Source organism: Falco cherrug, chromosome 8 (assembly GCF_023634085.1).
Source record: "Falco cherrug isolate bFalChe1 chromosome 8, bFalChe1.pri, whole genome shotgun sequence".
Taxonomy (NCBI): domain Eukaryota; kingdom Metazoa; phylum Chordata; class Aves; order Falconiformes; family Falconidae; genus Falco; species Falco cherrug.
In genome coordinates, this window is record NC_073704.1 from 11,715,428 (window position 1) to 11,739,500 (window position 24,073).

Here is a 24,073-nt window from a genome sequence, read left to right on the forward strand (position 1 = left end):
AAGATAATTTCAAATGTGTTTGCATTATCTGCGAAGAATTCTATAAAGGCACCAAAAATAAGGGGTTTTTTGCCTATTGTATTTTCGACATTGGTTCACAAGTCAGATAACGTCTGTGTTGGCAACTACAATTCTTTTATTGGACACATTTTACTGAGCATTGAACACTTGTTTATGTAGGCACAGATTTTAGAATAACACCACAAAATCAGAAGGATAAAGTGCAGACCTGTACTGAGAAGCAGGCCTGGTAAATCAGTCTACTCCTACAACTCAGCAGAGAAAAGAAAGAAAAGGGGGAAAAAAACTGCCATTATAAGAGAAGAAGTGTATTATAAATTACATCCTGCACTAACAGAGCTATACAACCTTTCCTGAAAGGTCCAGAGAACTGGAAAGCCCAGGTCCCCTGAGTACACCGTGTTTGTCGCAGGACATACTTTAAGTTAGACTTTGGCTTACACAAGTGGTTTATTTATAAGAAAACTTAACAAAGATGTACTGAGTAAAACAGTTCTCCTAACATCATTTCTTTATATATTTCAGAATTATATTTCAGAATAAAAAATTAGGCACTTAAAACCAGATAACAACCTGCCCCCAACACAGTAAGTTTCAGCAAATAGTGACTAAAGAGCGAAAGGGGGAAGCCAGCGCGACTCATGACTTTAAGCAATGGTCATTGCCAGATCTCATTTCTGCTTGCATCCAAATTTTCTCCCTAAGAAGATTCAGGAGGTGAAATGGTAAATTAAACATGTCCTTGTCTTTCTCCATCTCATAAGGGCAGTTTTCTACCGTTCTCAGTTACAGAAAAAAACCCCAAACCATGTATTTCCAGAGCTGGCACATATCCTAAAAAAAAGGAAAAAAAAAAAAAAAAGAAAGTAGAAAACAAAAGGGAGAATAAAAACTAATATAAGCTAAAACATTACTTTGTAGTAAACAATAGAATATAACGTGCAATAGTGCAATTTCTCCTTTGCTGCTCCAACAATGAAGTCTTGGTAGATAGTCCACTGCATGTCAAGGTACGGCATCCTGCATCTAACTGCGCGCTTGTCGGGCACTGCTGGCTTTGCCGGGCTTTGGAGCCAAGTCGCCGTGTCCGGGCTCTCCCTTCCCCTTCCCAAGGTGGCGGAGCTTCTGATCCCAGCGCTGCACATTGAAAGGCAAAGAAATTACAAAAGAGATCACAGAAGAAGAAATAAGTCATATGTAAAACAACCGCATGTGTTTACTAACAGCAGCGAAAAAATAAAACGCTGTTGCTGTTTCCATCGCCCTACCCTGTGTGGGGCTCAAATGGTGGAATGCAAGGTTATCGCTAAAAGTCACTTTAAATGAAGACACCATTTCCCGGCTTTCCTGTAGCCTCTCTGAATGAAGGGGCTGATACAAGGCATAATAGCTTCAGCACAAAAGCATCTCACCTACTAAATAATAAAATTTAAATGAAGCTATTCAGGCAGTCTTTGGGGAAAGCAGGATAAAAAAAATAGCCAAAGTGGTTTGTTTGGTTTTTTTTAAATTAATTAATTTATTTGTTTGTTTTTATTTTTCCAGGTAATAGCAACACCACTACAAAAAAACATAATAAATATAGTTAGTACAACTGACAATGCTTTTGGTGAAGGAGATTATGATGAGAAGTGGGTGACAACGTGGCGTGGTCCTCACATCCCCAGGCTGGGTGTGAGGGCAGGGTCAGCAGCACACAGACCATGAGGAAATAGGTGAGAAAAATAAGTGAGTTCCCAAAAAAAAAACCCCAACAAGTGACACTACCACCCAAGAACTGAAGCCGAGAAGAAGTCAGCCCACAGCAGTAACGTGGTATTTGCTCTGTGGCACTGGACTTCACAACGTTCTGCCAAATCAAACAACTTGGAATAAGACCTCCATATCTCGTCACTCATGGCATCTCTGTGGATGTGATAAACGTGCACAGAAAATCTTACGTTTGCAATCAGAATGGTATTTTCCTGCCAGTCCCATTAACGCCGTTGAAGAAAGTGCTGAGTGGAAGAGACCAGTTTGCACAGGCACAACCAGTATGTCAAATCAACGGCTGAGAAATTGTGTCAAAGAAAGAATATTCTGTGTAAAATGACACTCCTAACAACATCAACATCACTGATACTTTGCAGTGCATCAAAATACAAAAAGGCAATCCTTCCAGAACTTGGAATACATTAGAATACATTTAAATTAGAAAACATTAGAATATATTTTCATGTGTTGCTTGCACTTGAGTTCATTGCTTCCAGTTCTCTACAACAACCTCCCTCACCTAAGCCAGGAAGGTAAATTTAAAATAGTCTTTAATCCACCCAATTTGGTAAGAGAACCATACTTTAAAAATATCTGAAAAGTACAGTTCTGACTTAGTCTGGAAAACATTTGTAAAGCCCTCTTGTGGGTGGTTTTTTTTCCCAATTAGTATCACAATCCAAATGAAATAGGCGTGTGTTGCAGAACTCACAGTTTGCCTGTGGAGTTAAAACACTCCTACTGTTCAGTTGAGACAGAGGTTTTGATTGCTGCTGCACTGGTATACTTTAGGGTAATTCAGTCTATCCCTTTAGTTTATTCAGCATGCATTTCTATAGTAATGCAGCAAATAACAAACCAAGTTAATTTTTTATACTCAATATTATTTAACTGGGGTCAGCATGTGTATTTCCTTCCCTTATTTTGAAAAGGTTAGGTAGGTGTTTCATGGTACCTGCAACATTCGACTCCTGGTGAGATACTTTCTTACCTTTACTTTTTTACCCAGGCGATCCTTCCACTTCTCAGCTATGGAGCCTTCCACCAAGAGTAGCCTACACAACAGAGACAATAAGTTACTCCATCAGCCCGCAAGCACCACCTACACAACCCAGCACATGGAAGACTCTGTGCCTGCAGAGACCCTCATCCCTCCGTGAATACCATTAAGGAGATGTACAGAGTCACTCCAAGTTTTCCTTTCCTGGTGGCACCTGAAGTTCAGCTTTACGGGCAGGGGAACAAACAACAAATATGCTCCAAGGACAATGTAGAAGGAGTTACCTGGAGCGCTCCTCATCTTCGTAACCCATGATGATGTACTCTTCATTGGCGCTGAGTGGGGGGCACAGGCAGCCAGAGTTTGTGTGGAGGTTTACAGTGTCCTTTGGGATGTTCACCAGGGAAGATTTTAGGATCTCCTTTACTTCCACTACTGCAGTGACGTCGTGACATTTAGTCTTTACCTCCTTCACTTTAGCTCGAATGACTGGGAAAAAGCACAAAGAGCGTAGTTAGCAGCAGCAGATAATGCAGGTCACCCCAAGCCGTTCCTGGTGACCTCTGGGATTAGTCTTTTACATGGTCCATTATGAAAAGCTTAGCTGAACTCCAGCACCATCCCTGCCCCCACCCCTTCACTTCACCCTCCACTAAGAGGGTTCAGGTAGCTCCATGTATCTCATAACAGTATGGTCACAAATAGGAGTTACGTACCAGTTGGATTTATGTCCTGTTAAAGTGGGGCTTCAGTTTCAGCATCTCTTCTTCTTTGCCCTTTCCACTTTAAATATATTTAACCCACTCCTTGTACGCCCTCCTCCTCCCTCAGGCTGTAACTGATCCCTTTGTGACCACCCGCAGCACAGATGACCAGTACATCACCCTCAACCCTTCATGAAACGTGAATGTGCGTTAAAACTCCTCATATCACTGCTTCTGCTGGATGACAGGCCCTTACCTTTGTAATTCTCTTTCCAGTGACCCAGCACCAATCTGATCTGCTCTTTATGAACTCCAAACGCTCCTGATCTTGACCTGATGACCCATCTAATTGTTTCCTCCCTCATCCTTTCCGTTCACCTTAAGCTGGATAGGAGGAACAGTTGCCTTTCAAAGGCAATGCTTTTTGTGTCTCTCACAGTGACCAGTGAACTGATACCACATGCAAATGCAAAGCCAATCCAGAGGTCACACTCCAGAGAATGCCACGTCTTTCACAGCCTGCAAACAAGAGTCCCTTTCTCTTACAAACAGCAGATTTCCCAGATTCCGAATTTCTTTTGACCTACGTGAAAAAGGTAATATGGAAGAAAGAAAACCATGGGCTTACACATCCCCTCTCTCCATGTGCACTGCCCATAAGGACCATCAACCAGTGTGTATTGCAACCACACTAAATACAGTTGTCAGCAATTAGCAATTACTAACCTGTGCATTTAATATACACCATTTACCCCAAGTGATCCACTTTCTTAAAACCTTGTAAGATTTTTTTTTTAAAAATCTTGCTTTAGTTTGGAGTTATTTCAAATGCATTTTGAAACCTCTTTAATTTCAAAAGCTTGAAAAGATGGGTAGCAGTATGCTCTGTGACTCTCTGCCATATGCAGGTACCCACTAGAGAGTAGTCACTCTGTAATTATTTTCCAAACAAATCCACCAAAACAACATAAAACCGACTAGTCACCTAAAAAATAAGTTTGAGTACAATTGTATTTCTTTAGCTTTTAATAGGATCTATTTTTAAAAGAAGCTTATCTGAATAGCTGCATATAAATGCATAATCTTAATAAATATTACACAATCGCTACCCTTTAAATGAAGTCTTCAAGTTCCCTGAGCCTATGGCTATTCACACCAGAAATGTGAAAAAGGATGGGCCCAATTGTTCAGCTCCTGTGATAAGTACTCCCTGGCTTCAGCAGCCTCAATTGTTTAAAACAGTATGAAGTAAAGTAGCAGCCTGGACCTGCGATATGCCTGAAGACCAGGACAATCTGGACAAGAGAAGGCATCATATGCATGTTACAGGAGTCACTGACAGCATAACACAGCTGGCAAGATGCTCAGTTGCTGGCTTCAATATGCAAGAAGGAAAGAACCTAGTATGCCTGTCAGATCCCACGGTGAGTTTGTAGGCATGAAAGTTAGTAAAAACATCCTTTCTGGCAAAAGCAGAGCATGTTGGAGCTGGAAATCAAAGAGGCAGTTCAAGCACAGCAGCCCACACTGTCACTTTCGTCACACCACGTTTCACAACAGAGAAGTGCACGAACCCCAGATGCCTGCGCTGACGCTGAGATCACTCTGTGTCACAGATGACATTCTTTTATAACGTATTAAACTAATCCCCACCATCATCCTAATTTGGAAATGTTTCAGGCCACATCTTCCTTTTGTAATAAGTACCACTGGATTAACCATCGGTAACTGGGACCATAGGCTTTTTTAAGGAAAATTTTCCCCTTACTGTAACCTTAAAAATGTTGGGAGCTGGCCATGCAGCTGTTCTTACCGTAGTTGTAATTGTTGCGTAGATAGGTCTTCTGGGTAGCTTTTATAGGCTTGCATTTGCAGCGCTCTATAAAAACATAAAGTTTTGTTCAGAAAGAAAAGAGCATATGTTCAGCGACCATCTGCCCCACACCCCAAGCTCACACCTAATGAAAATTTCACTGAATTGACTTGTTTATTACATGCAAGTGAAACAGTAAAAACCACAGGGCATTCCTGGTCTGTTGGAAGATGTTGTGGAACTGTCCATGAGACCTCAAAGGTTTCTAGGAGAAAACTGAAATTTGAAAAACAAAATTTAAAAATCAAAAATACCTAAAACCCCAAATGCTGGAATTTATAGAACAAAAGCCCTAAAACCAACCAACCCCACAACAACACAGACACACAAGAACTTGGAGGTCTGAAGTGATAAAATCTTCCATTTCAAGCCAATTCAAGGTTCAGTCTTGGCCCCTTCCGTGCTCGCAGGTGCTGTAACTCCGTGTCCTTACAACGCCGTCCTCTCTTCTGTACCACACTTACCGAACATCCTCCTTTCTGCACCTTTAATCACACAGACCGTAATACAGACATTGAAAAAAATTACAATAGGGCACCATTTAACATTTGATTGGGACTACATAGCTCGGCTCAGTTCAGCAAACTGGGATCTTCTGGCTAGCAGGCATTCACCAGAAGGAGCGTGGGTTTGGTGGCTAATCCAGTGTGCAGTTCACCTTTGGAGCTGCACCATAAGATTTCGTACGGTGGCACAGCCCCTTCACACCCGAGGGTGGCTAAGAGCTACAGCTCACAAGTGAAGCATGCTGGAGGGTGGTGGGACCAAGTGGCATGTGGCTCCCCGCTCCCAGCGCCGCTGGGACGGTCCTGACAAAATGAAACTTCAACCATGTCTCTTCAGAGGCGTCTGGCAGGAGGTTTAAGAGACATTAAGAGGCTGAAGGGCTTCACTTGACTACAGCAGGTATTTGCTCTTACCTTGGACTCTGGACTCGTCCTCAATTTTTGTGTAAATTTTACACAATTTTATTATGACCCAGAACCTCAGCTTTTAATTAAAATAGGGAAATTAACAGCCCTTATGGTGGTAAGGATGGCCTTCGAAAGACAACACCAATGAGCACTGTCAAAGCAGTATTTCCAGTGGTGCAGCACCCAGACGGCTGGGAACAGTAACAGAGGCAAAAACATTTTCCTTAGTGCCCAGGGGGTGCCAGCGCTGAAGCTCCAGACCCACGTGTTCATTAACACCACCATCACTTCACGGCTGGCTGTTCTAATGCAAATATTTACTTATTTCACACTAGTGTCTAAGTGGAGTTTGGCGAAGTCATTTCAAACAGCTGGTCCCAGTATCACATACACATCTATTTTGACATTTGACTTAGCATTTAAGTAGAAGTAGACTTCATGCATAAAGAGTCTGAAAAAGAACTTTTATTTGCTCTGTAAGATTTCTGCATATTAAAAAAAAAAAAAAAAGAGGTGGAATCGTACGGCTATCTCAAATCATTATTTATTTTCTATTGAAAGAATTTTTGTAGTTGAGAATACCAAAAAAAAATACAGGAAAGAGGAGAACATTTCAAAAGAAGACTATATTGTTTCCTTGAATTTCAAACACATCCTCAGAAATCTATATATAGACTCCTACAGACTTCAGCTTTTGTATGAGACTGTGTTAAAATAATAAAGGCAGAGAAGGGAAGTGATTTTTGGCTTCCCTTCTGCCTGTGGGAGCTCATGCATACTTTAGGCCAAATTATGGCCCATTTTATAAGCTGCCTCAAAACAGGCCATAAAAGATGTGCTCCTACAGCCCACACTCACACAGGCATCTCAGCGTTCAAGTCCAACAAGTCGCACACCTCAGCATTCTCCTGCTCTACAGTACTTTGCTCTGCGGCACGAGTAGAATAGAATAGCCTAAACTACAAGACAAGAATACACAGCCTCACTTGTCCCCCAGTTTTAAGATGGTATTGGGTTATTTGATTTTATTAATTTGAGGAATGTATTTCATTAGTCTTGTTCTAGAAACAAATTATAGACCTGCCCATGTTCTTAATGATGGGTATCTCTCAGTCGCCCCGGTGCTTTTCAGATCTACATTTCAAAGAACTTTACAAAATGCTGCATTATTCCTAATTACTATTTAGAGATAAAGAAACTAACAGACAGTCACTTGCCAAGGTCAGTTATAAAGTCAGCCGCAGAGCTAGAACCAACCCCTCTCCCCCAGTCCCTGTGACAGTGTCATTCAAAGGAAGCAAAACGTGACTATTTGAGAACCGCGTATTTGACCGATGCACGGTTCTGGCAAAGCTGAGCTTTCCCCAGCGAGCAGGAACACCCAAAAAAGGTGGCTACAAAAATGCACTGCATCTCTTGACGCTGAGGGAAAGTCCCATCTTACACGATAGCCTCCTCTGAAGCTGCCGGATTTAGCAGAAGAGCTCTGGGACCACAACAACGTTGTATCCCAGTAGAGGCTCACACCAGTTTTGACTGAGATCTCAGTTAACTTTGCCATTAAATATTCTTTTTTAATACAAGTCAATACAGGACTAACAAAAGCTCAAAATCTATACCCTTGAAAATGCCACCCTGTAAGTGCCAAAATAAATGGACTGCATGGGAAAAGAGTGTTCCCCATGGATCACTACCAAGAAACGTGCCATCTTACATATATGTACCGGCACAATCCAAAACCTGGCTGTAACGCTCACCAGTACCAGCCTCCCTGATAGATTCAGGATAAAAAACACTCCAGAAAAAAATATCTAAGTAACTTGAAAAGCACCTGATGAAGCAGACAGCAACGTCATTTACTGCCAAGAGAGGTAGGAAAGCTCCTCCTCCAAAAAAACCTGTTCAGACTCAGAGAGAAGGTTTCACCAGTGGACATCGCCGGGGATAAAAGGTGCCTGGAGCAGGGGTCACCCATGGGCACTGCTCACTGCAGCCAGACACAGCAGCACAGGACATATGCTCCAGAAACCATGGAACCAAGTTCAGGATTTTAAAAAACACATCAGGTTGCTACTTGCAAAAAAAATTCTATTTACAATGGCAAAACTACAAATTGACTTTACAGAACCTAAAATAAAGCAATTATGAAACACAGCCCGTTGGGTCGTTAAACTGTGTTTGTCAGCTGAGACAGGTGTAGTGCATCGAACCAGAAATTGTTTGTTCAGCAAAAGGCAGTGATAAAAACATTACCCTTCATTCTCATCAGCAGTTTTTCTGTGCATCTTCACCCCATTTTTTGCATGGGATTTTTTTGTACAGTCACTGCAGAGCATGAAATCCACAGTTTCTCAATGGCACACAACTGAAAACTGCCTAAAACTAAGAAGATCCTAACTAATTAGTAATAAAAATCTTTAGAAAGTCTTTCAGACACGGTCCCATGCTCAACGCAATTCAAGGTGAAGCTTGTCAAGGGGCTTACTTTTATCAGTATTTTCTAATTGTAGCTGGCTTTCTAAAGGACGTACAATGCAATTTAAGCAATATTTTGCACGTACATAGCTACTTTCACATTGGGACCTACTGATCACATTTTAAAACTGTATTAAGCTGAGCATTATTAATACCATGTTACAATCTGTACACAGAGATAAATGCTGAAGTTATCCAATTTTATGCAGGTATCTTATTTTATGTTCCACAACCATACTTAGGTGTTTGCATCCATGAACTAAGCAGCGGTGCACTCTATAGGTCCTCAACACCTCTGGAAAAGGAAAGACACAATGGCCAACGCTAGGTTTCCAAGTGTCACCTTCTTGACAAAGGCGTAAGAGGAAAACTTCTGAGGGAATCGTAATAAAATTCAAGGAAACCTATAGTCATTGGCTCACTTGAGCAAAAAAATCACATTTCTATAATCTATCAGCTACCAACCTGGGCTTTGCTTCTTTGTGTTGCCTATGATTAGTGGTAATGCTCAAGGAGTTTTACTCAGTTCCAGGAAAACCAAAACAAAAATAAAAAGCAGCAGGGGACCTGATGGAATAAAACTAGTCTCAAAAAGTCTCAGCCTCAACCTCTTCAGGTTAACAGAACTTTTGCCATTATCTACAAAGCGTGCCAAATTTAATCTACAAACTTTAAAGTCAGCACGAACCATTATCTTCATCGGGTTTGCGCAGTCAAAATCCATTTAATGACCATCGTCACTGTTCAAGACACAACTTTTAATGAAATGAGCACAGCCCCCTTGATTTGATGGAGATTTTGCCCTGACAAGAGCAGAAGGGCAGGCTGAAGAGTTCAGTGAGTTGTACGCTGAGAGGTCCAAAGGCTAAGCAGCCCCAAATCCCACCTGTCCACAGGATGCAAAAGCGCAATCTACAGGATTCCCAGACAAGATAGAGTATTCAAACATTGCTTAGCACCCCTCTTAATTAGTCAAAAATTAAAAGGATTTGAAAGACTATAGCTGATTATGTAGTTTTATAAAAGCGTACTTACCGATGCCGGCGCCTCTACAGTTGCCGTTATTGGAATCCATAGGAAAATCTGGCATGGATTCATAAAATACATAAAGAAATGTTAGTATTTTTAAAACTGGATTATTTCAATACACCCCCATTACAATGTTTTCTCTTTCTCTAATATTTAGTATATTAAAACATAATAACTTGATCAATAAACAGACTGTAAAGTTCTACAGGCCAGCCTGTTAACAGTTGACACAATTTTTTATCTGAATTTCACCCAAATCCAGTTCATCACGTTAAGGGCTCAAGCAGATTACGTGTCCCACTTCTACTGGTGCACACAATGGCAGGTTTAGGATGAGGATGGAGATTACGGCATGAACTTATAAGCATCTAGTAAAAGTAGAGGTACTGTTTGTGTTCAATTAGATGATGAAGGAGAAATTACTTTCGGTTTGTTTTTTTGGTTACTAAGGAAATCAAACCAACCAACCACAATCATATCGTTGAAGCAAATGCCAAAACAAATGTTTCAGACCTTTCCCTTCCCTCAGTCTTAAAAACATATTGATTATTTTGAAGGACAGATAAGGAACAGAAGGAAAAACAGGCACTATGCCCAAAGAACTGCTTTTAGACACATTTGTAAGTGGAATGTGTCCCACATTAGTAAAACACATCATTGCAAACCTACTGTTTATTAAATCACACCATTCAATGGACTTGCATATATATATTTAATCATGAAAACCAAGTACATTAATACATATAACGTACAAGTTATGAAAAAAATAAATGCACGAGACAAGATTTGGGAGCGAGGCACTACACTTTATTAGGATGACACAGAAAAGGGAAAAACAAATGACCTCTCAAACAAAAGGCTTTTCTTTGAGTTTGCATGCCCAAGTGTTTTATGCAGTTTTTTCAGCTCCGAAAGCTGGTATCATACAAACACCTTTTTTATATCCTCACGCTATCATGGATGTTAATGATGATGCCATCAATGGCGTTATGCTGTTGCTACAGTTTGTCTGCCTTTTGTAGGATGCTTTTACACTACAGGACAGATGAATACACGAGCACGTAACAGAAGCTCCTCTCCTGCAGCCTGAGCTGTAAGGAACCAGCTGCAGGACAGCCCAGGACGCTGATGATACTTGGCATAGGTGAAGGGTTTAGATGTGTGGACTAAATTTTAAGGGCTGGGGCCACTATTTCATCACAAATGCTGTAAATATATCTTTTAAATACCTGTTTATGAGAAAAGTAATATGACTTAGTTAATCTTCTAATTTGCCCATCCCTCCTTTAAAAAAAATATTTAAAATCTCCACCTTAATGCATATTTATAATACTCATAGCAATGTGAAACTTCCTTATGTAAATGAGGATATGGCTAAATGACAGTCAGGGCAGGAGTAAATATGACAAACAACTAAATCCCACACTAACATACTAATGAACTTCAAAAAACTGATACTTCAGGAATAATTATTCCCACCAACATAAGGAGCAAAGGGTATAGAAAACAGCATAGAAGGATGGAATAGATGCTCTTTTACATCCAATAGCTTGTTGGTAATAAAAAAATCACATCCATTTTCTTCCAATGAAAGTTCCAAACTATTGCAGGATCTTGGTTTACAGAACAAAACCTACATTTTCATGGAGCCAATGTTTGGTTACTTCCACGGCAGCTCTAAGGTTTCTCCATGCTGCCTTATAACAAGTCAAATTATGCATACTAATTCTTACACGTGTTTAATTTTGTATTCACCTGAGCTCTTCTCAAATTTTTAATAAGCTGTTGGCATCAGGTAGAAATTAAGAGACCTCTACCAACAGCATAAAATTAAAAAAGAGGTCTTCATCAAATTTAAATGCATTTTATTTTGTATCAAGTGTTTTCTTGTACTCCAGGGTCATGATGAAAGAGGAATCAAAATGGCTTTCTTCTTGCAAATGGTAAGTAGAAGGATGACCACATGTCTTCTTATTCTTCTTCTCCTGGGCCAGTCCTCTGTGGTCTTGTTCATTTAGCCAAACTGTAGCTTTAAACCTACAATTCCTTCTGCCATGGTAAAAGTATAGAGCGCGCTCGGGTCTATAGTTCCATCATCTTCCATCTGCTCCCGCTGCGGACAGAAGTCTGCAAAACCTCCCAGCCACCACCCACGGGGAGGTGCCTCTACCTCTCCATGTGCCCAAGACCAGCCTGAGATTTGTCACCACTCTGGGCATTCAATAGCCCTGGGCCAGCTTCTCAGGTTGCCCTCAAGGCTGCCTGGCTTTGCACACATCCAAGGCAACTCTTCCTGGTGCTTCATGTGGCCCAGCAAGCTACAATTCCTACCACAGGTGCTTCAGTTAGAAATGAAGGGATGGTTCATCCACATCTCCAAAGCACATCCCCTATGCCAACAAAATTGTTAATGGGGGCAGAAAAAATTTTCATCAGCAGAGGAGCCAAGAGAAGTATCAGGTTAAACGCTAACCATCTTCAATCCACGGAGCGAATGTGGAAGGAGAAAGAAGCCCTGAGGTGCACTCCCCCTTCCCAAACCAAGGGCTGATCTAAACAGTCATAACTTCATGGTGTTTGAGCAAACTAATTCCAATTTGCTCTGGAATTACAACCAAAAATAAACCAGAGCCCGGTAAGGGGATCACAGCCTCCCCTGACCCCACTCAAGGTTACGATGCTCCTGTGTATTGCCTGAGGAACTGCCCTTCAAACTCACACCGACACAAGGAGGGCTGGCAAGCACTCACTATGCCCAGCAAGTCATTTTAATTAATCACTTTTTAGAGGAACGCTATATACATCCTGCAAACAAACACGCAACTGAGCTGCTTCCCACCAGATGTTCCCTTCCACTCCTGGGTACACAACTTATTTTATTTTTACAAAATCACACTGCAACCTCAACCCATTTCCTAATTCAGCATTCCTTCATTTCCCAGGTGACTCGTCCTGCCCCAAACCGGTGGCTGTGGGCATCTGGCGATGCAGCTGGCGGTGCAGCAAGGGCAACTCAGACGCTGTGTGCGGAGCCGCAATTAATGGGAACCGTTCCCATCTCTGTCATGATTCATTACCTTGCTTGCCAGGGCTTGGGCCAGGCAAGCACTGACCTTCCCTTGATGCTTGCCTTCCTTGGTGCACCCATGCTTCTTGAGGGATGGGCAGTTTCTACTGATGGAGAGGACCGTGGGCTTGTGGAGGGGAGCGGTGTACAGCACATATTGGGAAAGGCTCCATGTCTCCCTGATCCTTCCCCCAGTCAAGCTCCTAGTGCCTGGTCCCCTCTTATCCACCAGGGAAGCAATGGGAAAAAACGGTCTGGGCCAGCCCTGGCAGCAGCCACTCGCAAGATCTGCGGTGGATCTCATGATCTCACGAAATCCACCCCGCCGAGCCCAGCAGCCTAACGGGCAGGGTCCCCTCTCCATCAGGAGGTGCACACTGCTTAGACCTTTGGTTATAATGCAGACAGGAAAAAAATAAGCAGCTGTTTTTAAAAATAAACATCTGACTTCCTACTGTTCCACTTCTCTTCAGAGGCAACTACTCTGCCAAATTTCGTCTACGCAGAGCAATCTTTTTGAAAGAAATACCTATCAGTGATGATTAGCAGGATTGACAAAGAGGTGATATTATCCAGTGCTCCAATCCAAAGGCTTCCGATTAGATTTTCTTTAAGAGCAGGGGGAAAAAGTCCAAGCTGATTTTCCCAATAAATTGTTTTAATAATCCATTTTCAGAGGGATGCTATATACAAAGAAAACAACAAACCACTAACTGGTTTAAGGAGCGCTGAATAAAAGCCACTTGCATAGTAAGCATACAAAACAACAATGCCTGGACCACAAGATTTGGGCGAGAGGTTTGGAAAAAGGGAAGAACTTGGTAAAACTTAGTTTTGAGCAAACCTCTTACTTCTATCGCAGTTTAAATTATTAAGAAAAAGAAAAAAAAAAGGCAAAGAAAGAGCCAAAAGCGACATGATCCTGATGGTCACATCAATGCAAGAATACCGCCCGGCTATGCCTGAAGCCATTTCAGGCACCCGGCTTCAAAGAACTAAACCACAGCCAGCGGCTGCTGCTTGGGCACCTTTTTCGGAGACATCTGTGAGCCCCATTAACTAAAAAATCCTTCCAAAATGCGTGAATTCAGACCTTGTAATCTACTTCAGCTCTTCGTACAAAGAAGACCTTTGCTAATCTGATTGCAAACACGTGCACAGCAAAGCAAAGGAACATGAAAATTGATCCTGGTTAAAATGTAACGCAGACCACTTGCGCTCCAAGTTGCAGAGCAGCCTGCAACATGGCAACACGGCTGCTCCACATACCAAGATACTCCACATACCAAGTCCTGCCAGGTTTTGATGGCATTTAATGGCCCAGGTCTTGACTTGGCACTTAGATTGTAAAAGACCTTCTAGGGGACTCAGCCTACAAAACTGTAGCAACAGCATAATGCCATCAATGGCATCATCATTAACAAGGTTTAAATTCCTTTATTTACTTTTCCCATCTGCTTTCAGGCTTGAAGCTTGTCAAAATTTTGTTCTTTAACTGAGAAATGAGCCTGCTTCCAAGTTTTGAGCAAATGCCTAAGCAAATCTCAACTTCATAAATGACAACCTGGGCATGACTCCTTGTCCTCAGTACAGCCTGACACACTCCCCTCGCACCGCTCTGCATCTTGGCTACTGTAAGTAGAGCTACGCAAAGTCTGAGTCATAGCAAACCTGATCTGGAGTTTGGAAACCACTGTTTTGGAAATGAAGTTAATAGCATACGAAAAACGAGCATGGGAAACAGCTCTTTTGCCTTTCTTTTAGGCACACAATGCCAAATTCACAAACTGGGTTACTACGAATTCATCCAGGCAGGTACAGAGAACTTGCACTATGCAGAGAAATAAAGGGTTCATAGAAGATTTAAGAAAATACGTCTCCATCACACGAAAAACATTGAAGAAAACCAGAGGTTAAAGAGGTGGGTTGGGTTCTTTTAGGAAATTCAAGAGTTCTCCTCAGCCATCTTATGATAGTCACCCCAAATGGTTCAGACATTAATTACATGTGGTTGACACCTTGTGAAGCTGCTTCCCTTCCCTCCAACTTCTCATTAGCAACCTTGTTGTTATGCCTTCAAGATATTCTCCTATCTAAATAAGATACAGTGAGACAGACCCAACTGACAGGTCTGTCCCCCAATACACATGGTACCCATCATACTGCTCCGGTATTATTGCCAGTTCCCTTTTCCAAACAGGAATAAACATGTCGCTTGAGACATAAACACTGTGCTAGACAGCAGCAGCCAGGCACATGCGCTGAAGCGCTTTTCCGAGTCAGCATCCCAACAGCAATGATGACTGTGGTCAGGCTGGTCATTTATTACATGTAAAATTAAAAACAGGTCCCACCATCAGGATGTTAAATTCAAGACAGTTTTTGTCTATCTGTACTTTTTGCTGCTTCACAGGCTAGGGAAGATTTGACAGGACCCTGAATGAAGAAAGCAGATAACCTGATAGACGTGAGGAAGAGTCAGCATATGCACATGGAGATTGAAATATATGGAGTAAGCGAGTGGGACCCCCTGCAGATGCAAAGACAGTCTCCACCAATGTCTGCGAGCAGAACCACTTTCATCCCTCAAAGGCACAGGACAGGGGAGCAGGGTAAAAACCACAGGAGACATCAGACATTAGCATGCGCTAATCTGACATCTGGGATGTTAACGTGTTACCAAGAGGCTTTTTTATCCTCTGTCCTGGACTGTGTTTTGTCAGATCTTCCACAAAAAGCCAAAACACTCATTGTCACACACCTCCCTCCAGAACAATGACATCATGCCCAGAGCATCCCTCTGCTGCCTGGGTGTAAAGGAACCCAGGTGTTTCCCAAAGATAATGAAAAAAATCAAGGAAGATATGCTTCCCAGGTGGCCGCTGTAACTTGAGGAACTTCAGCTCTCCAAATCAGCAGCATGGTACAGCAGCTCACACTCAGGTTTTGGAGACCAGCACAAGCTCAGGGGGCCTGCAAAATTTTTCCTCTAACTGAGCCTCAAACAAGGTCCAGTTCTCAGCTTTCTCCATCACAGACATAGCAGCGACTCCTTCACCCCTTCATCATGCCAGCAGCCCTGAAGAACATCACGAGAATGACACAAATACCTCCCTCATTCCTGCAAAGTCTCTAGGTCTTCCTTACCACCTGGGCTGCACTGGAAAGAGGTCCTAGAAGATGCTTGTGGAGGACTCATGACCTGTGCCTCAATAACCAGAAGTGGCCTTGTTACTGGGATTTGCCACCGATTTTAGCAACCACAGCTTCTCTGCGCTTTGCAGCAGCCAGCCTATTAAGCATGGGGAGTACAACTGATCACAGAGGAATTCTGCATCTCTTGCTGCAACAACAGCCAAAGAAAACCAGTTGAATGAACTTCAAACGCTCTCCAACCCAGCACCATTGAAATGAGAGTCAAGACCAATTACTTTAACGGTGACGGAATTTTCATGAGTGTCCGTGCAAGCTCTTCCCAGATGCAAAAGAGCAGACGACATCCCACCCGGCATGACGTGAACCAGCTGCAGCCTCCTGCAGGTGACTCAACCTGGAGAGTGTGTACCAGGGGTCAGAAGTGCCCTTGCATCCAGCTGAACCATGCACCCAGAAATGTGAGCGGTCTAATACTGGAAAAGGAATGGAAAGCAGGCTTTCTGAATCCTGTCCCTGCTGTGACAAGGACAAACACCTGACCCTGCCGTCCTTCAGGCTGCTGCCTTATGGAAGGGAGTAGACAAATGCATTAACCCTCACCAGGAATAATGCAGATGCCTCAAGAGGAAAGGAAACAGCAGCACCCTGCCACTTCGCAAGTGGCAAAAAACTAAAGAAAAATCAAGATTTCACTTCTGAAGGATATAAGCCCCATCTCTTCTACAACAGAAGCCCATGAAGCAATGGATTTATTTTTCTGCCTGCTTTACCAGGTGCAGTTTACAGACAGCACATGGGGCAGGCGTGCTTAGGAGGCAGAATAAGAGCGGGTATTCTGCACGCTCCCCATTAGGCAGCTGGGTTATTCGTATCTTCTACTTGGCTGCAATCCTTTATTTGGAGAATTGAATTTGGAAGTGTTCACCTTACCTCTTCCTAGAACAGGAATCCTTCACTCTGCTTTCTAAAGGAGCAGTTTTATTCCCTCAAGAAGGATTCTTTCAGTCTGGTGCATAATGCATCAGTTCAAAATTTTCAGCCCAGAAATGAGAATGTCATCAGGTTCTCATTCACTGAAAGAGAGTTTTCATGGATCTGGCCCTGGAATCCCTCAAAGAGGTTATTGTACTGCTGAGGTCCTCAGAAATAGGTAACTCGGGGGCAATTTTAGCCAAACTTCCTCCCTCCAGATTTGAACGCGATTGCTCTCAAATCGCTGCAGACCTGCCAAGCCTCGCTCAGTTTGGAGCCATTTTTAAGGTGGTTTTGAAAGCACCTCAGTGCTGCAGAGAAAGGTGCTTGGTGTTGAAAACTGCACTTCCCCAAGCCCTGCCAGCAGGTCTGCAGCCCCCAGAGAGCAGCAGCAGCAGCGGGCAAGCTGCAGGCAGAAATAGATGGCTGGGTTCACGGGCTGGGGACAGCTGTGGGGGGCAGGGGGGAAGGATGGAAAGGCGAGAGGGAAGCAGTTAGAAGGGTTAGAGAGAAATATTGGTAACAACTGGAGATACCAGGGTACGGTCATTGACTTGAGAGTTCAAGAGGTGGAGAAAGTAACTCGGTGGAGCGAGAGAAGGAGCGGGGTTAGCCTGGCCTGCAGGTACATGGGGAGGAGAGCAGCGAGCAGCTTTCCCGGGAAGGCTGAGCTGGGAAGCACGGTCAGGAAACCGAAGCATGAGATTTCATTAGGAGAGGAAAACAGGCATTACAGTGCTGGGTATTGCTGGCAGTGGGATACACAGAGCATTTGGTAATAGGACAGAAACAGTCAAATAGTGTGGCGAGCATAGAATGAAAGAAAAAAAACTCTTTTCACTCACAGGCCACTGCTGGGGGAGAATGGAGAGGGGGGATGTGCTGCCCATCAGTGAGCTCCCACAGCCTGGCAGTGCCGGTGGTGCCAGGAGCCCGCAGGGTGCGTTGGGTGCTGCTCTGCCTCGGCCCCTCGACAACTCTGAGCTGCTCCCTGCCCCAGCGCTGCCCCCCCCCCCCCCCCCGCGATGGGCAGCCCCCCAGCCCCGCAGCCAGGCGAGGCAGCTGGCTCCCACCCGCAGCACACGCTCCCCGCTGGTCAGTCAGCAACCGCGCTCGCTCCGTAAAGATCAGAGCTCACTCGTGACAGCCACTCGCTGCCCTGCGTTAATTCCCTCCTCAGTAGCTCCTTCAGTTCACTCTTTCCGTTGTGGTCGACATCACCACGTCGGGGCTGTCCCCTGCGAACTGCCCCAGCCCAAAGGCGGCCGTCCCCGGCGCACACCCCTGCCGGAGCAGGGTCCCCGGCCAGCAGCAGGTCTGGAGCACCGCGGTGGCCGGAGGGTCACCCAGCAGATCCCGCCCGGCCGCCTGGCGATGCTCCCGGTACCCCCGGGGCGCTGCGGGGCGCCCAGCGCCAGCCGTGCTGTGGGGCCGCGGCGAGAGCAGCCGGCGGAACGGGGCGCAGCGAGAGAGCGGGGGGTCCGAGGGCTCCGCGGAGCGGGCCAGGCACCACCCGAGCCGCCGCCGGGACACCGGGAACGCGAGGCGGCGAAGGCTGCGCCTCTGCCGGCTCCTCTCCCGGCCGCAGCCCGTGACCCCCGGCGGGGGACCCCTGCCGCGACCGCGCGCTGGTGCCCGCTGCGGAGGCGAGGGGGTCCCCTCCGGGTCCCGTCCCCCCCGGCGGCGCGGGTGCTCGCAGTGACACGGGAGGAGGCCGGGGAGCCCGAGGGCCCCGCTCCCGCCCGGGGCTGCGCCGCCCTGGACCCGCCGGGGCGCCCGGGCAGGGGAGCGGGGCGGCTGGGGCCGAGCGACGGGCTGCGGGAGCCGGCGGCCCGGGGCCGGGCTCGCCCCCCGGCGGCTCTGCCTTCCCTCCAGCGAGCGGCTGCGGCGGGAGCCCCGGCGGGGCACGGGAGCGCTCCCGGCCGCGGGACGCGCGGCGCTCCGCAGCCCGGCAGGGCTGTCACTGTCACACACCCTCCCTCCGGCAGCCAAACTTTTCCAGCAGCGCTGCGGCTGACAAGGGCGGAGAAAAGAGCCGAAGGAAGCGGAGGAGGGCGAGACCAAAGGCTTTGCGAGGTCCGACAGCGCGGCGGACGGGCAGGGCCCCGGGCGGGCTCCCCTCCCCGCTCGGCGGCCCATTGTCCGGCCGGGCGGGCGGGCGGCGGAGCGGAGCGGGGCGGCCCCGGCCCGGCCCCCCGGGCACTCACCGGCGCCCTCGGCGGTGACGATGGCCTCGGGGGAGATGCAGACGCCGCGGTCGTAGAGCGGCAGCTCGTCGCAGGCCAGGCTCTCGGGCCAGGCGTGGCGGTAGCGGATGAGGACGGGCTCGCAGCCGGCGCGGGCGCGCTCGCAGACGGACTTGCAGGGCTTGATGGGCTCGTGCTGGAAGTCGATGGTGCAGATGGGCGCGTACATGGCGCAGAGGAAGAAGAGGAGGTCGGGGCTGCAGTTGGTGCCCAGCAGCCCCTCGAACTGCTCCATGGCCAGCACGGCGTTGGCCTGCGTGCTGTGGTGCAGGTGGTTCGGCATCTTGGTCATGTTCCAGGGCAGCGGCTTGCACAGCGGGATGCGCACCGGCTCGCAGGCCGCCGCCCGCCCCGCCGGCGCCCGCCCCATCACCAGCAGCCCGGCCAGGGCCAGCACCGGCAGCCCCCGCCACATGCCGCCGCCGCCCGCCCCGACCGCGCCGAGCGGAGCGGCCGAGCGGCCAGACCTCGGCGCGGGGGGCGGCTCCTCCGCCGGCGGCGGCCGCGCTGCCCCGGGGCCCCGCCCGCCGCCCGGCCCCTCCGCGCCCCCCGCCGGGCCGGGCCGCTCCGCGGGGCCGCCCCTGCCGCCCGGGCCCCTCCGCGCCGCCCCGCTCGGCGGGGCCGCCTCCCCGGTCCCGCTCCGCCCCGCCGCTCGGCCCCGAACAAAGGCGGCCGCGGGGCGCAGCCCGGGAGCGGCCCGCTCCGCCCCGGGAGGGGAGAGGGTCCCCTCTGCGTGCGAGCACCGCGCGTCCCTGCCGCCCCCGGGGGGGGGATGCCGAGCGCAGCGCACCGAGCCGCCCCCGCCCCGCAGACACGCTCCGTACCCCGGGGGGGTGCCCGGGCCCGCGCACGGCGGGGAGCGGCGGTGGGCGACCCTTCGCGGAGGACGGCCGGTCGTCACGGTGGGAGGCTTGAAACAGGCAGCCGGGCTGCAGGTCGTGCTTACTTTTCAGAAAGTTTGTTGTGTTTTGGTTTTTTTTTTTTTCTAAAAAAAACCCCAAAATATATTCATGCTTAAGTGGTTCCTAGATGTTTAAGTAATGCACACAGCAGTGGCATGACAAAGGGTGTCCCGACTTCAACAGAAAAAAGAGCCCCGACCTAAACGAACTGACATTTATTAAGTTCTTCCCAGGCATGAGGGCACGGAGCAGCCTCTCGATTGTGTGTCTGGTTGGGTTTTATGGTGGTGTCAGTGGGTTTCCCACCACGCTGCCTCCTGTGAGCAGGAGCACAGCTCCCAGCAGCCGGGACGCAGAAGCCGGATCAAAACCAGGGAGGGGTTGTGAAAGCAGCCACAGATACAGCCTCAGAAACATGGGGTCCTAAGCCTGGAAAGGCTTTTTGCATTTTTTAACTTTATCACTGCGCATGAAATCTTGATCCCTTTTGCTGGGCTGCAAAAGTCCCGTTGACTCCAGTGAAGGCACACGCCCAGCAAACTGGGAGCTGCAGTTAAGGCCAGCAGTGGATGTTCCAGCACCTCTGCGCCAGCGCTCGGCCTTGTGTCTGCCCTCCTCTGCAGGCTGGTGCTGATCTCAAGGACTGAATTGCTCCCTGCACTCCCAGAAGAAACTTTGGGGCTCAGAGACGAGTAGAAACATCCACACGCATGTGCACCTGCCAGCCGCTGGAGCCGCCAGCCGGGCTGGGCTGCCCGTGCCCCGGAGCCCCAGCCAGGCTGCCCGTGCCCCAGAGCCAGCTGCCGGGCCGGCAGAGCGGCCGTGGCGGAGGCAGAGGGCATCTCCTGCCTCTACAGGGAGAACTAAGGAGAGATCTGCTTTGACTCACCCTTTCAGCTCCTCAAATTTAGCCACAGCAAGATCTGAGGCTTGAATTCCCTCTTGCAGCGTCAAATACATGTTTCAAAAGTAGGTGTTGTAATAAAAACCTTCCCCAGCTGGTCGGGAACCGAATATGCTGGCTTTCTCTGCAGGACCTTGCCTGGCAGCGACAATGGATGTGGGAGTGATGCATCCCGGGGTACCCGGGTCAAGCGAGATGGGCCCAAGCCATGCAAGGGAACCAGCGACAAGAATGAACTCTTGTTCTTATTTTCCCCCTTCAACATGAAATTTTCTTGTATCTCTATTTTATTTCTGAAAATTATTTTTCAGATCACTTCCAGTCTGTCAATCTGGTTTAGAATTGGTAATTACACAGGACAGCTTTAAAAACATTTCCTGTGCTTTAGCAGGAAAATGCACCGATAGGCTGACTGTTCCTATGCATGCTATAAGGCTACCAATTAAACAAGTTTAATTTTTTAATCCCAAATAATGATCTACATGAAATAAGCTTGCACTTTTTTAAACCGTAAAAACACCGCAGATAACTTTCTCAGTACAGCAGATGCTGACATCCCCACAAACTCACAAGCACATCCCCGTGAGGTCTGACTTTAAATCTTCCGCTGTCAGTATGAAGGTACCTCCTGTGCATTTAGCTGGCAGAGCATCGCCCACCGCCCCGCTCCGCTGGCAAGCCCCTCGTGCTGTTGCACTGGGGGAGGCAGCCAGCACCAGTTCCCCAGGAGAGGACCGGCTCTGCCAGCGGGATGGGCAGTGGCTGGCAGATTTAATTACCTCTTAGTGCTGCTAGTATAAATCAGCTTACACCTGGTGGCAAAAATTCACCTCTGGTTGAAACTTGGCAAAAGCAACCTGGTTACTGACCTGAAACACCGAGGTTTTTACTAAATATCTGTACCCCGATGTCTGTTATTTTCTGTTACACAGCCACACCACAGCCAGCCTCGATACCTTTTTAAACAGGAGAGGAGGCTGGTAAAGGACAACGAAAAGGAGGGCTGTGGGTTTGTGCTATCAAAGTGCAGTCGCAGTGCTTTGCCCTGCATGCAGAGAGGTTACACTAGAGGGAAAATAAAATGGCTGGAGGAAAAGAGCAAAGTAACAACCTGCTCTCAGCCTTCACATGCAGTTGCTGCAAAACACTGAAACCGCCAGTTGAAACTAAAATACGTAATACCACCAGTCTCAAAATATGGTATAAGAGAGGTGAAAACCACCCCACCTCCACCACCACCCCATTTTGCAGAGGGACAACTGTGCTGGGAGGGGGGGAAGGGGTTTGCTCCCCCCTCCCCAGGCTGGCCGCTCTTGCACCACCTGGCCCTGAGGGGACACATTTTTCAGACAACTGCACAAACCATGCATGGATTTTAACCCAAAGCTCCAATACAGTCAAAAAGGTTCGGCAAGGAAACGGCTTTTACTTTGGGGGCCACCGCAGTGCCGCCGGGCGTTTCATCCCCTTCTCTCCTGCCACCCTCTTAAGATTTCAGAAGCAAACAAAAATCTTTTTCTACAGCTTGCATCAGCAGTGTTAAACCTTTGGGAGTGGGTGGTGACAATAATCTCATTCCTAATCCTGCACAGCTCCAGAAGGGGTTAGCCAAATTATTGTATTATCATTATATCAGCTTGATGTCATGTATGACTAGCAGGAATTCCTTAGGAACAGTGAGCCCAGGCAGCAGCCTGGGGTCAGCGCTGCTTGCCTACGAGTCCTTGGGGGGAGGGGGAGGGGTCTGTACAGACCTATAAATTTAAAGAATAATAATATAGCCCATAGTATCACACAAAGTCATTTCCTAGAATAAACAAACCTTGGTGGGGCTGAAGCCCAAGGCGAGGATTTGCCCCTGGAGTAGCTCATATGAAAATTACAGAGGAAGTTTATTATTGTTATTATGCCCCACAAGAATCACGGTAACCCACAATGGAGCCAAATGCAGCCTGGGGCCAAACTGCCCTCAGTTACTCATTTATAACCCAATTTAAAAAAAAAAACAACCCAAAACCCAAACAAAACAAACAACAACTCAGTGGCCTTGTGGTGGGGCAAGGATGGATTTCAGCAGGAGGTGGCTGGATAACGCCCCTGGGGGTGGCCGAGTGGCTTCATTTGGGTACAGAGACGGAGCAGCACGAGGAGGGCTGCAAGGAGCATGGGAAGGGACTGCGGGCTTTGTTCCTGCACCTTCCCCGAAGGAAGCCGAGGAAGGTACTGCTTCCAGACGGCTGGTGTTCATTTATTCCTTCATTGTTGTTTTTTCTTACATAGGTTCTATTCCTCCCCCCACACCCCTTACCTTGTTTTTCTCTCATGGGAGTCAGCAATACGCTTAAGAAGCTTTCTGAGGGGCTCCAACATCCAGCCCAGCTGTTAGAACTGTATGTTAGCAAGACTTCATGGCTTAAAATACAGAAACACACCTATTTTAAGTTTAAGCTGGAAGAACTGCATTACCGAACAGAAATATCACCTTATTAAAAATAAAATTGACGTTCAAAGCCGCTGTTGCAACAGTAAGAATTGCGTACGGGTTTGGCCAAGGCAAAGGGGTTGTAGCCAAAGTGCTCCTGAGCGCATCTGTTGGCATCGGTTCTGTTCTCAAGTGCTACAGTCTCTCTTCAGGTATTAGAAACGTCCCCATCTATACATCCCAGCAGCTTTCCCCTGGGAGGCAGGGGGTGTTTATGGGCCAGAGGAGGCCCAGGGAGGACGAGAGCCCAGCTCAACCTGGGTTCTGGCTTGGGGCAGAGTTCAACAGAGCAACACATCTGTATTTACATTTCTAAGAGGAATGATATTAGGTAGATACTGTGGATGTATAGAATTCCATAGTCTGTTACGACCTGTTGAGAAATGAGTATGTGTCTAAAACGAACAAGGAAGAGGTGAAATTCTGAAAGGGAAAATTAGACAACGGGGAAAAAAACGCAGAACAAGTGTGGCATTCTTCCTGCCCTAACGACTACCCTGATGACGAAGGGCCCACGCCGCATGGCACGCTTATATTTTAGATACCATAAATGCCATAGGCACCGCAGGGAACACC

The 24,073-nt window shown here is 47.2% G+C and overlaps 1 protein-coding gene across 1 annotated transcript; it reads right to left on the minus strand.

The window, feature by feature from the left end:
• Positions 1 to 116: 116 nt before the first annotated feature.
• On the minus strand, positions 117 to 19,712 carry FRZB (frizzled related protein). Its single transcript, XM_055719079.1, has 6 exons — positions 19,171 to 19,712; positions 9,775 to 9,822; positions 5,291 to 5,356; positions 3,058 to 3,262; positions 2,765 to 2,828; positions 117 to 1,158 (listed from the first exon to the last, which is right to left on the minus strand). Exons 1-6 carry the CDS (start codon positions 19,622 to 19,624, stop codon positions 1,048 to 1,050), a joined length of 948 nt encoding a protein of 315 aa, XP_055575054.1. The 5' UTR covers positions 19,625 to 19,712; the 3' UTR covers positions 117 to 1,047.
• Between the last annotated feature and the right edge of the window lie 4,361 nt (positions 19,713 to 24,073).